We start from the raw sequence: 11498 nt of genomic DNA, 5'->3' as shown, positions 1-11498 counted from the left end.
CAGGGAAGATGGAGAGAAAGACAAATAAGGCATGGATTGGAATGGCTGTTGTCACACTGATAGGGAAGGCCTTATCAAACCACAGCACATTTGCTTTGGGAGGGAGGGAGGGAGGAGGGAGGGAGGGAGGGAGGGAGGGAGGGAGGAGGGGGAGGGAGGGAGGGAGGGAGGGAGGGGGAGGGAGGGAGGGAGGGTTTTGCATTCAATAGCCGAGCCTTACTGCAATGTCAATGGATTGGCCATTCATTTTTAGAGATGGGGTATTTGTTCGTTCATTGCCAGGATATAAAATGTAGAGAGACAGAGATGAGTGGCAGCTGACAGATGTGTTCTCACACACACACACACACACACACACACACACACACACACACACACACACACACACACACACACACACACACAACACACCACACACACACACACACACACACACACACACACAACCACACAGCAGAATCCATTGACATAGGTCCACACATCATTGGCAGAGGCAGAATATAAACCGCAGTAAAGAGCTGGATTGAGTGGTTTAAAGATACCTGTAACATTATTATTGAATGGGTTGTAGCTTCCCAGAGCAATCAGTGATCCAGCCCCAGCCCATAGGAGAAGAAGATCTGAGTGGCAGCATCCAACCACACCTGACAAGAACAGAGACAGAAGTCAAAACGCACTGCAAGTCAAAACGCACTGCAAGTCAAAACGCACTACAAGTCAAAACGCACTGCAATCAGGAAAAAATGTATATTCAAACACATGCAAGTCAGAAAAACTGCATGAAAGCATCACACACAGCAATCAGCATACATTCTCCCTCTGTATCTGTTCCTGATAAAGGCTAGCTACCTCTGTATCTGTTCCTGATAAAGACTAGCTACCTCTGTATCTGTTCCTGATAAAGACTAGCTACCTCTGTATCTGTTCCTGTAAAGACTAGCTACCTCTGTATCTGTTCCTGATAAAGCTAGCTACTCTGTATCTGTAACTGATAAAGACTAGCTACCTCTGTATCTGTTCCCTGATAAAGGCTAGCTACCTCTGTATCTGTTCCTGATAAAGGCTAGCTACCTCTGTATCTGTTCCCTGATAAAGACTAGCTACCTATGTATCTACTCACTGATAAAGACTAGCTACCTCTGTATCTGCTCACTGATAAAGGCTAGCTACCTCTGTATCTGTTCCCTGATAAAGACTAGCTACTCTGTATCTGTTCCCTGATAAAGACTAGCTACCTCTGTATCTGTTCCCTGATAAAGACTAGCTACCTGTATCTGTTCCTGATAAAGCTAGCTACCTCTGTATCTTCACTGATAAAGACTAGCTACCTCTGTATCTGTTCCTGATAAAGGCTAGCTACCTCTGTATCTGCTACTGATAAAGACTAGCTACCTCTGTACTGTTCCCTGATAAAGGCTAGCTACCTCTGTATCTGTTCCCTGATAAAGGCTAGCTACCTCTGTATCTGTTCCTGATAAAGACTAGCTACCTTGTATCTACTCACTGATAAAGACTAGCTACCTCTGTATCTGCTCACTGATAAAGGCTAGCTACCTCTGTATCTGTTCCCTGATAAAGACTAGCTACCTCTGTATCTGTTCCTGATAAAGACTAGCTATCTGTATCTGTTCCCTGATAAAGACTAGCTACCTCTGTATCTGTTCCCTGATAAAGGCTAGCTACCTCTGTATCTCTCACTGATAAGGCTAGCTACCTCTGTATCTGCTAACTGATAAAGACTAGCTACCTCTGTATCTGCTCACTGATAAGACTAGCTACTCTGTATCTGTTCACTGATAAGGCTAGCTACCTCTGTATCTGTTCCTGATAAAGACTAGCTACCTCTGTATCTATCACTGATAAAGACTAGCTACCTCTGTATCTGTTCCCTGATAAAGTAGCTACCTCTGTATTGTTCCCTGAAAGGCTAGCTACTCTGTATCGCTAACTGATAAAGGCTAGCTACCTCTGTATCTACTCACTGATAAAGACTAGCTACCTCTGTATCTGTTCCCTGATAAAGACTAGCTACCTCTGTATCTGTTCACTGATAAAGACTAGCTACCTCTGTATCTGCTAACTGATAAGACTAGCTACCTCTGTATCTGCTAACTGATTAAAGACTAGCTACCTCTGTATCTGTTTCCTGATAAAGACTAGCTACCTCTGTATCTGTTCACTGATAAAGACTAGCTACCTCTGTATCTGTTCCTGATAAAGACTAGCTACCTCTGTATCTGTTCCTGATAAAGACTAGCTACCTCTGTATTTGTTCTCTGATAAGACTAGCTACTCTGTATCTGCTAACTGATAAAGACTAGCTACCTCTGTATCTGTTCACTGATAAAGCTAGCTACCTCTGTATCTGTTCCCTGATAAAGACTAGCTACCTCTGTATCTGTTCCCTGATAAAGACTAGCTACTCTGTATCTGTTCCTGATAAAGACTAGCTACCTCTGTATCTGTTCCCTGATAAAGACTAGCTACCTCTGTATCTGTTCACTGATAAAGGCTAGCTACCTCTGTATCTGTTCCCTGATAAAGCTAGCTACCTCTGTATCTGTTCCCTGATAAAGACTAGCTACCTCTGTATCTGTTCCGATAAAGCTAGCTACCTCTGTATCTGTTCACCTGATAAAGGCTAGCTACCTCTGTATCTGTTCCCTGATAAAGACTAGCTACCTCTGTATCTGCTCCCTGATAAGACTAGCTACCTCTGTATCTGCTAACTGATAAAGACTAGCTACCTCTGTATCTGTTCCCTGATAAAGACTAGCTACCTCTGTATCTGTTCACTGATAAAGACTAGCTACCTCTGTATCTGTTCACTGATAAAGACTAGCTACCTCTGTATCTGTTCACTGATAAAGACTAGCTACCTCTGTATCTGTTCCTGATAAAGACTAGCTACCTCTGTATCTGTTCCCTGATAAAGACTAGCTACCTCTGTATCTGTCCCTGATAAGACTAGCTACCTCTGTATCTGTTCCCTGATAAAGACTAGCTACCTCTGTATCTGTTCCCTGATAAAGACTAGCTACCTGTATCTGTTCACTGATAAAGACTAGCTACCTCTGTATCTGTTCCCTGATAAAGACTAGCTACTCTGTATCTGTTCCCTGATAAAGACTAGCTACCTCTGTATCTGTTCACTGATAAAGACTAGCTACCTCTGTATCTGCTCACTGATAAAGGCTAGCTACCTCTGTATCTGCTCACTGATAAAGATAGCTACCTCTGTATTGCTAACTGATAAAGACTAGACTCTGTATCTGTTCCCTGATAAAGGCTAGCTACCTCTGTATCTGTCACTGATAAAGGCTAGCTACCTCTGTATCTGTTCCCTGATAAAGACTAGCTACCTCTGTATCTGCTCCTGATAAAGGCTAGCTACCTCTGATTCTTGAGCTTTTCAAAGTTGGGTGATATAGAAGAGGATTCCATCGATGGTCCGGGGAGAGTGATGCCACGGCAGAAGAGGATGAAGAGCATGACGTAGGGGTAGGTGGCTGAGAAGTACACCACCTGAAACAGGGAGGGAGGGAGACTCTCGTATGAATATAAAACAATGGAATAATGCAAACACTGACTTCAAGGGTGAATGCACTTCCTGTTGTGGCCTAGTTTTGAAGACTGCTCATTAATTTATTGCAGTGGGCTATTTTCAGGGTGACACAGTGCTTCTTGGTAGTCTTAAACAAATCTACTTCGAAACAAAAGTATACACCTCACACACATGGTTATCAGAAGACACCCGTACCCTTTGTTTTAAACTAGGCAAGTCAGTTAAGAACAAACTGTTATTTTCAACGACGGCCTAGGAACAGTGGGTTGACTGTCAGCCTACCAGGGAACAGTGGGTTAACTGCCTTGTTCAGGGGCAGGGTGGTTGGTTTGATGTGGGTGTATTATGTTCTCATATCGTACCCTTGTAGTTACTGTTGTTTGTCCCTCCTGATTCAACGTAGCAACAACATAGTCACTTCTTTTAAATAGTCCGTAGCTAGCAGGCACAATTAAGCAGCCAGGCCACAATCAGCTTATTAAGTCACTGGCGAGTGGTGACTTGTGTACATTTTGTACAACTTTCTCACTATCTATTACCAGAGTGTGAGTCTATCTAGCAGTGTTTCATATGCTGGGCATGCTGGATTAACCCCCAAAAAATCCAATATGGAGGCCAAAACCCAATATGGAGGCCAAAACCCAATATGGAGGCCAAAACMCAATATGGAGGCCAAAATCCAATATGGCGGCCAAAATCCAATATGGCGGCCAAAATCATATTACAAAACAAGTTGCAGTTGGGATACACGCGTGGCTCTGATCGTCTCAATTCTTATTTTGCCCAGAAAAGTAGCAGACTTGAGTGATTGACACTATCAAACACATCAGCAAGTGACCACTCCATATAAAGGGCTTCGGACCAAGGGTTATTTCAACATAGCGTTGGTGACGTGTTGTCTTATGTAAAAGTCTGAAGCGCTGCATACTGGCCAAGTCTATGTCACTGTCTGGATGTTCTGGCCGCTACGATTGGATAGAGCACAACCAGCTGATTACAGTAATGGGCAACCAGCACAGCTGCTTCTCTCATGTCAGTGGACGCTGGACACAAGTGGCATGATCATACTCCGTACCCAACCCTCTAGTAAGTCGTGACGAACTCACTTACAAAACTCCGTTTTGGACAAGACTGACTTTGTGACCAAAATTATCCTTTTTTACACTTTGAAGTCAATTCCCGACACTAATATGAATGTTTCTGACTCATAACGAGGCCAAGTCGGCTGTTTAAAACAAGACAAGTTGCTTCTAAGTGGCAGTTGACCTTTAACAGATGCATTTAATTACTTAACACTCATTATTAGAGTCAGGGCCCAGGCACAGATCAACTGTCGTTTTTTTTCCAGTCAAAGGTTTCTCTATTGATTTTGATTCTTTTTAGCCATGCCTCCAACTTTTGCAAATAAGCCAGGGGGGGAGGGGGGGGCATGCTGGATTAACCCCCAAAATCCAATATGGCGGCCAAAACCCAATATGGAGGCCAAAATCCAATATGGCGGCAAAACCCAATATGGAGGCCAAAATCCAATATGGAGGCCAAAATCCAATATGGCGGCCAAAATCCAATATGGCAAGACCCTATACTATGGAGGCCAAAATCCAATATGGCGGCCAAAATCCAATATGGCGGCCAAAATCCAATATGGCGGCCAAAATCCAATATGGAGGCCAAAATCCAATATAGCGGCCAAAATCGGATGTCAAGATTCCCCCGGTGGGTTTAGCATCTTAAGCCCAAAATATATAAATTTGGTCAGTTACCTTCCCAGTCCAGGCGACACCTTTCCAGATACAGAAATAGACGAGGACCCAGGCGATGGCCAGCGTGATGGCGAGAGGCGCTCTGATCTCCCCGGGCTTCTCCAGACCGTCTGTTAACTGGTGCATGTTACGTCTATAGGACAACACAATCAATCAACCAATCTACCAGTCAATGAAATGTATTTTATAAATCCTCTTTCAACCCCATGACTTATTTATTATTTAGGAACAAATTTACAGATTAAAAAAGGTCAAGTTTTTAGTAACACTGCATGGTCCAACCACAGCCAAAAAAACAACAAAATAACACTTAATAAAAAATACTTGTTCTTACTCCCAGAATTCCTGAACAGCGCTGGTGAGGTTGGCAGCGTTCAGGGTGCTGTAGTTGGTGTAACAGCGCTCTGTGTTCCAAGAATTTCCACATGATTGCCATGGTAGCTCCTGCAATAACAAAGACAGGGTTTTCTCTCTCTCTCTCTCTCTCTCTCTCCCCCCATCTCTCTCTCTCTATCTCTCTCTATCTCTATCTCTCTCTCTCTCTCTCTCCCTCTCTGGTAAATGTTGCCAATCTCTTTCAAACGTCATGCACCTCATTTGTTGAAGGGCTAATAACAGCCAAATTCGATATCTTGGAATTAACTATGCATACAAGAAACAATATATCTTTATGATCAAACTGCCCCGACATTTGCAATGTCATGCCACTTAAAGATATTCATTTGGGAAATGTGTTTTCCTTTTTTTAAACCTTCAATGACTTCATTCATCTTTTTTTTTAGTACCTGACTATCATACTCACGGTAGTAAAGGAGGACCACAAATAGTATATGGCCCAGGCAATGATGACAATGTAATAAATATTTAGCCAGAAAGAAAGCACTGCAGCGGCCAGACCAACACCTAGAAAAGGAAGATTAGGAATGAGGTATTTATATACTGTGATTTAATACAAAATGAAATAATTTGAGAAAAATATAGATATAATAGCATCAGCTAAATATAAAGTTTGATCTGTTAAAACGATCGGGACAGGAGACATGCTGGTCAAACAGCAAGAAGAGTATTTGAGGACAGCTATTTGTCTTATATAACGTGATGTATTTCCGGTTAACCTAAACACGGGGTTTTGATTTACCTTTAAACATGGGAGCCAGTTTCCACACCCCAAGCCCTCCAATCGATGTGTACTGACCGAGGGACGTTTCGAGCAGAAACAGGGGCATACCAGCAAATATGAGCGTCAAAAAGTAGGGAATCAAGAAGGCCCCTGAACAAAATATAAAAGGTAAGTAAACAAAAAAATATAATCGTGAATAAAAGTGAACCATTTCATTGATGTACCATTAACATTTCAAATCAAAGAGATACAGTGATAAACCCAATATTTTGTTTCACACTACAGCGACTCAAATGAATGATCTCGTAGCGTTGCCTATAAATGTGCGCGTAATTACGCACAATCTGGAGAGAAAATGAGCTCTTGAGCCATTGAGATTATTTAAATGAGCGCCCCAGAACACATTTGCCGATTCAAAGGTCAAATTTAGCCTCATTTTGTTTTTTGAAAACCACGGAAAAGTTCCGACATCTTGATTACCTCCTCCATTCTTCCCACATAGATAAGGGAATCTCCAGACATTTCCGAGTCCAATTGCGTACCCGACGCAAGACAGGAGAAAGTCAAATTTTCCAGTCCAGTTCTCTCTTTCGGGAAGTTCCTTTTTCTGGACTTTGACGATCAAAGTTTTGGGTTTGTCGTTAGGCTCGGCATTCACCTCCGTTAGAACGTGTCCATCAGAGCCTTTAGTACCATTCGTTGCCATGTCTCTGTCTCTCTGTTTAGATTTAGATTTCCTGACAAGGCTGGAAGGCGGACGGAAGATTTTAACCCCACCGGTCCACGTAGACAGCAGCTTCGCGGTTCGTTTACCCAGCCAAGGGACGGTTAGATGGGCAGGAAATCAGGAGAAGAAGCGGGAACACAGAGCCAGTTGGTAGAGCGCACCTGGAAAAAAAGCGCAAGAGAATAATGTTACCAAATAGGTCATTCAAATAATGATTGGACCCTAAATGTTTACTAAATATTGATTTACCATGGGGAAGAACCAAAATTGATGCATCAATAGCGCTGAAAATGAGCCGTTTTGAAGAGTTTTCAGTGAGTCGCATTGTTGGCGCTGGGGACAAGAGATGTTTTATGGCAATGGACCTGTGATGTTTATTTTTTATTTAACCTTTATTTAAACTAGGCAAGTCAGTTTAAGAACAAATTCTTATTTACAATGACGGCCTACCCCAGCCAAACCTGGACGACGCTGGGCCAATTGCGCGCCGCCCTATGGGACTCCCAATCACGGCCGGATGTGATACAGCCTGGATTTGAACCACTGAGATGCAGGTGCCTTAGACCGCTGCGCCACTCGGGAGCCCAAGTGCTGATTTACAGCGTTGATACTCTAAAAGTCTCCGCACATTAAGCAGGTCCTTCAACACTGTTTATTAATTAAGAGCAGGTGGCGATCATCACCGTCCAATTAATCAGCATTTGGAGGGTTAATTGCTGTGCAACGCAACCATTAATAAAAAATAGAAAAAGGGAAATTACATTCATTAACACGCTATGGCTTATGCACACAAATAAATATAAATTTTAAATAAAAACGAGGATAAATGGGAAGTATAAATATTACCACACATTATTACAAATGAGTGTTARTTATTCAATCAATCAAATGTATTGTATAAAAGCATTTTTACATCAGCAGATGTCACAAAGTGCTTTACGGAACGCCAGCCTTAAAACCCCAATGGGCAAGCAACGCAGAAGCAGAAGCATATTCAACGTTAAATATATAGGCCTAGTTGTTCTTTAATTATTCATAATACACGTCAGAAGACAGTCATTTGGTTGCTAATGTTTTTGTTGTTGCGTAATTTGGGATACATTGGGCTTGGCAACGTCATGCTTTTGGTATTTTTCTGCATTTATGTTTAGAATAGTACCGTGCCTCTATTGCTGTAGTACAAATGGAGATGGGGGGGGGGGGGGTCTCCCGTTTTTCCCCTCAGCTATTTGATATTTATGAGATGAGACGGCATGGAGAAAGAGAAGTCAAACAAAAGGACCCTGTAAGCACCAAGCTTTAGGCATCATCTCTTTCTTACGTTTCATTTGCTTATGACACACGAGGAATTATGGAACTTCAAAAACGAGTCAAGTGTAGAATGATGTGTAGCGTTTTGGGGCTAAGCGAGATTTGGTTGGGGGGGGGGGCTATGGAAGGAAATATTTTAGTTATAAAGCTAAGCTCCTGCAACTCTACACATTTTGTGATGGGGTGTAGATCATTTGTTGCAGTTTTAAAGCTAATTTCATGCAATTCTACACATTTGATAATGACTTATGCCGTGTTAATTATATACTAACGCAATCAATGGGGGCCCCCTGGAGATCAGGGCCCCTGACCATTCGGGATTTGGTCAAGTTTAGAGAGCTGGCTAATCTAAAAATGTGTTAGCTGACATGGCTACTTSAGTGACTGTCAGCAGGCAGGTTTCAATTGACCAATTGGTTTATTCGACAAAAGCGATGTTGCAACAACAACAAAAAATTGCTAGATGTGTAATGAAAACGGCAGAGATGGGAGACATTTTAATAAAGGGTCGGCAGGGTAGCCTAGTGGTTAGAGCGTTAGACCGAAAGGTTGCAAGATCAAATCCCCTAGATGATAAGGTAAAAATCTGTCGTTCTGCCCCCGAACAAGACAGTTAACACTGTTCCTAGGCCGTCATTGAAAATAAGAATTTGTTCTTAACTGACTTGCCTAGTAAAATGAAGGTAAACATTTTTAAAAGGGTGACAACATTTTTATCCGTTCAACAGGGGTTGATTTTTTTTGTTGTCTAACTTTCTTTATTTGCGATATATTATGATTCCCGAAGAATTTTTCAACTATAAAAAAAATCATATTTGTTTGCAGAACAAGGATTGTCCTCATTGTCAACAATGCCTGTATTGCTTCTCCTTGCTTTTCTGGTTTTTCAGATGTACAACAGGGCAAATTTCACCTATGGCGATACGTCGGCACATGAGAATTATTAGAATATGGCAAATATTAGTCAATTATTGTATTCTATACAAGCTGGCTTTTGCAGGCTACCTGAGACATGAAACAAATAGGTGGGAGGGCATGCAGGCTGTCACCAATTTATTAATGCACAATTTGCCTAAATGGGTCATGGAAACAATACAAACCACTTCCTTTTTATCCGACATTGGAGGGTTTTTTTGCGGAAAAGTTTCATTTAAATGTATGACGTCATTACGTCCAGCCGTTTTAATCGACACAAGGATAATTCAATGGAAACGTACCGTATCAGATCTATTTTCTATGCAAACTTTCTAAATATCGGCAACAAATCAGTGGACAAGTTAATGGRAAAATGGGGTACTGATTGACATAACAAGATTAAAAAACCTGCTGAACAACCAAATTTCAAAAATGCCCCCCGGTGTATTATACTATTCTTACTCTCAATAGTACGTTTCTGGGGAAGGATGGGAGGGTTCGGGGCCCCCCCTAGTGGTCGGGGACCCTAAGCAACCGCTTATGTCGCTTATGCCTGGAACCTGCTCTGATGAAGGCTTTCTGGTGGAATTCATTGTTTTGGTAAAATATCACAGTTATGCCTGGAACCTGCCCTGATGAAGGGACTAATCACTGGCTTTCTTGTGGAATTCATTGTTTTGGTAAAATATCACAGTTATGCCTGGAACCTGCCCTGATGAAATGATTCATCGCTGTTTTTCTATTGTTTTGTTAAAATACCACAGTTGCGATGTATCCAATCGAATAGACTAAGACTAGGGCTCTCCGTGTGCAGATCTGAAAATCCCCCCCCCCCCCCCCCCCCGCCGAGACGCAACTCCGTATCCCCAACGGGTCCACACGGTTCGTTCAATGGTTCTGATCATTGCGCTGAAGTTTTCCCCACACGTTATAAGTAAAATCAGTACTTACAATCAAACTGCTATGCCAGACAGAATTTGGGGCGATGGTATAGTTATCCGTACGTTCATCTAAAAGTTGTATCCTTACAGATTCTCCCGGAGCAGACCGAAGAAAATATTTTCCATTTTATGATAAGAAGCAAAACCCAAACTGGAGTCCGAAGGGGAAAGGTGAGTGGTGCTGTCCGTTAGCTCTGTGGTGCTGAAAGGAGAGATCCGAGCAGAAGCAGAGCGGGGAAACAACGCAGCGAAAAGGGACGCAGCTTCACCTCGAAGCACCGTCTAACTTTGGCCAGGGATGTTCCACGGAGCACAAATCCCCCCCGCTCTCATCTACATAGCGTCAATGTCATCTGAAAGTCGACCTCCCCGTGTCCAACATTTCCACACTGAGATCGCTGCGGGTTTTGAGGCAGGGGCATCCTCTTGTCTCACGGTTTTATTATCTTAGTGCTTTTTCATCAACTTGAGGGTGATGGGGGGGGGGGGGGGGGGGGGGGGGTTCTACACGAATTGATTGTGCCAGAGACACAGTTTGATACGTAATATGATATAACCTCCAACATTTTATTAGCTATGCGTGACTGTTGAAATCTCTGAAAATTGTCACATCCTTGAATTCACTAGCAACAAATGCTTCTTTTCTCCTATTAATCCACTTAATTTCAAACGTGATTGGAACATGTTTTTCACACTTATGTATTTCAGCTTTATGGTATCAAAATGAATGCTTCCTTTGTAAACCGATGGGGACTGAGGTTAAGGACTAGCCATGGCGACTTACTATGCCCTATTTGAACCAAATGGTTGTATCAATATTCATATTCTCCTTTTAGCGCTTTACCCTTGCCTCCCCCCTCCCACCCTCACCTCCCCCCTTTGACCCCGCCTCCCCCTTTGACCCTTCACCCCCACCTCCCCCCTATTGACACCTTTCAACCCCTTTACCCCACCTCCCCCCTTTGACCCTGGCTCCCCCTTGTGACCCTTGCTCCCCCCTCTTGACCCCTTTCATACCCTTTACCCACCCCCTCATCTACCTTTGACTTGCTCCCCCCCTTTGACCCCTTTCAACCCCTTTACCCCCACCTCCCCGCTTTGACCCGGCTCCCCCCTTTGACCCTGGCTCCCCCTTTGACCCGTCTCCCCTTCGACC

General features: G+C 43.0%; 1 protein-coding gene across 1 annotated transcript in view; it reads right to left on the bottom strand.

Annotated features, from left to right (window-relative positions):
* LOC112074767 (sodium- and chloride-dependent GABA transporter 1-like) overlaps window positions 1–10728 on the bottom strand; it is a 14800-nt gene extending 4072 nt beyond the window's left edge. The window contains exons 1-8 of the mRNA XM_070440669.1: window positions 10353–10728; window positions 6929–7336; window positions 6467–6598; window positions 6131–6231; window positions 5663–5772; window positions 5329–5461; window positions 3395–3525; window positions 550–644 (exon numbers count right to left, since the gene is read on the bottom strand). Coding sequence (XP_070296770.1) covers window positions 554–644; window positions 3395–3525; window positions 5329–5461; window positions 5663–5772; window positions 6131–6231; window positions 6467–6598; window positions 6929–7154 — 924 coding nt within the window. The 5' untranslated portion in view covers window positions 7155–7336; window positions 10353–10728 and the 3' untranslated portion in view covers window positions 550–553. The remainder of the gene's footprint in view (window positions 1–549; window positions 645–3394; window positions 3526–5328; window positions 5462–5662; window positions 5773–6130; window positions 6232–6466; window positions 6599–6928; window positions 7337–10352) is intronic.
* Between the last annotated feature and the right edge of the window lie 770 nt (window positions 10729–11498).

This window comes from Salvelinus sp. IW2-2015, unplaced genomic scaffold (assembly GCF_002910315.2).
Source record: "Salvelinus sp. IW2-2015 unplaced genomic scaffold, ASM291031v2 Un_scaffold2806, whole genome shotgun sequence".
Classification (NCBI taxonomy): Eukaryota; Metazoa; Chordata; class Actinopteri; order Salmoniformes; family Salmonidae; genus Salvelinus; species Salvelinus sp. IW2-2015.
This window is presented reverse-complemented; position numbering and strand designations above follow the sequence as displayed.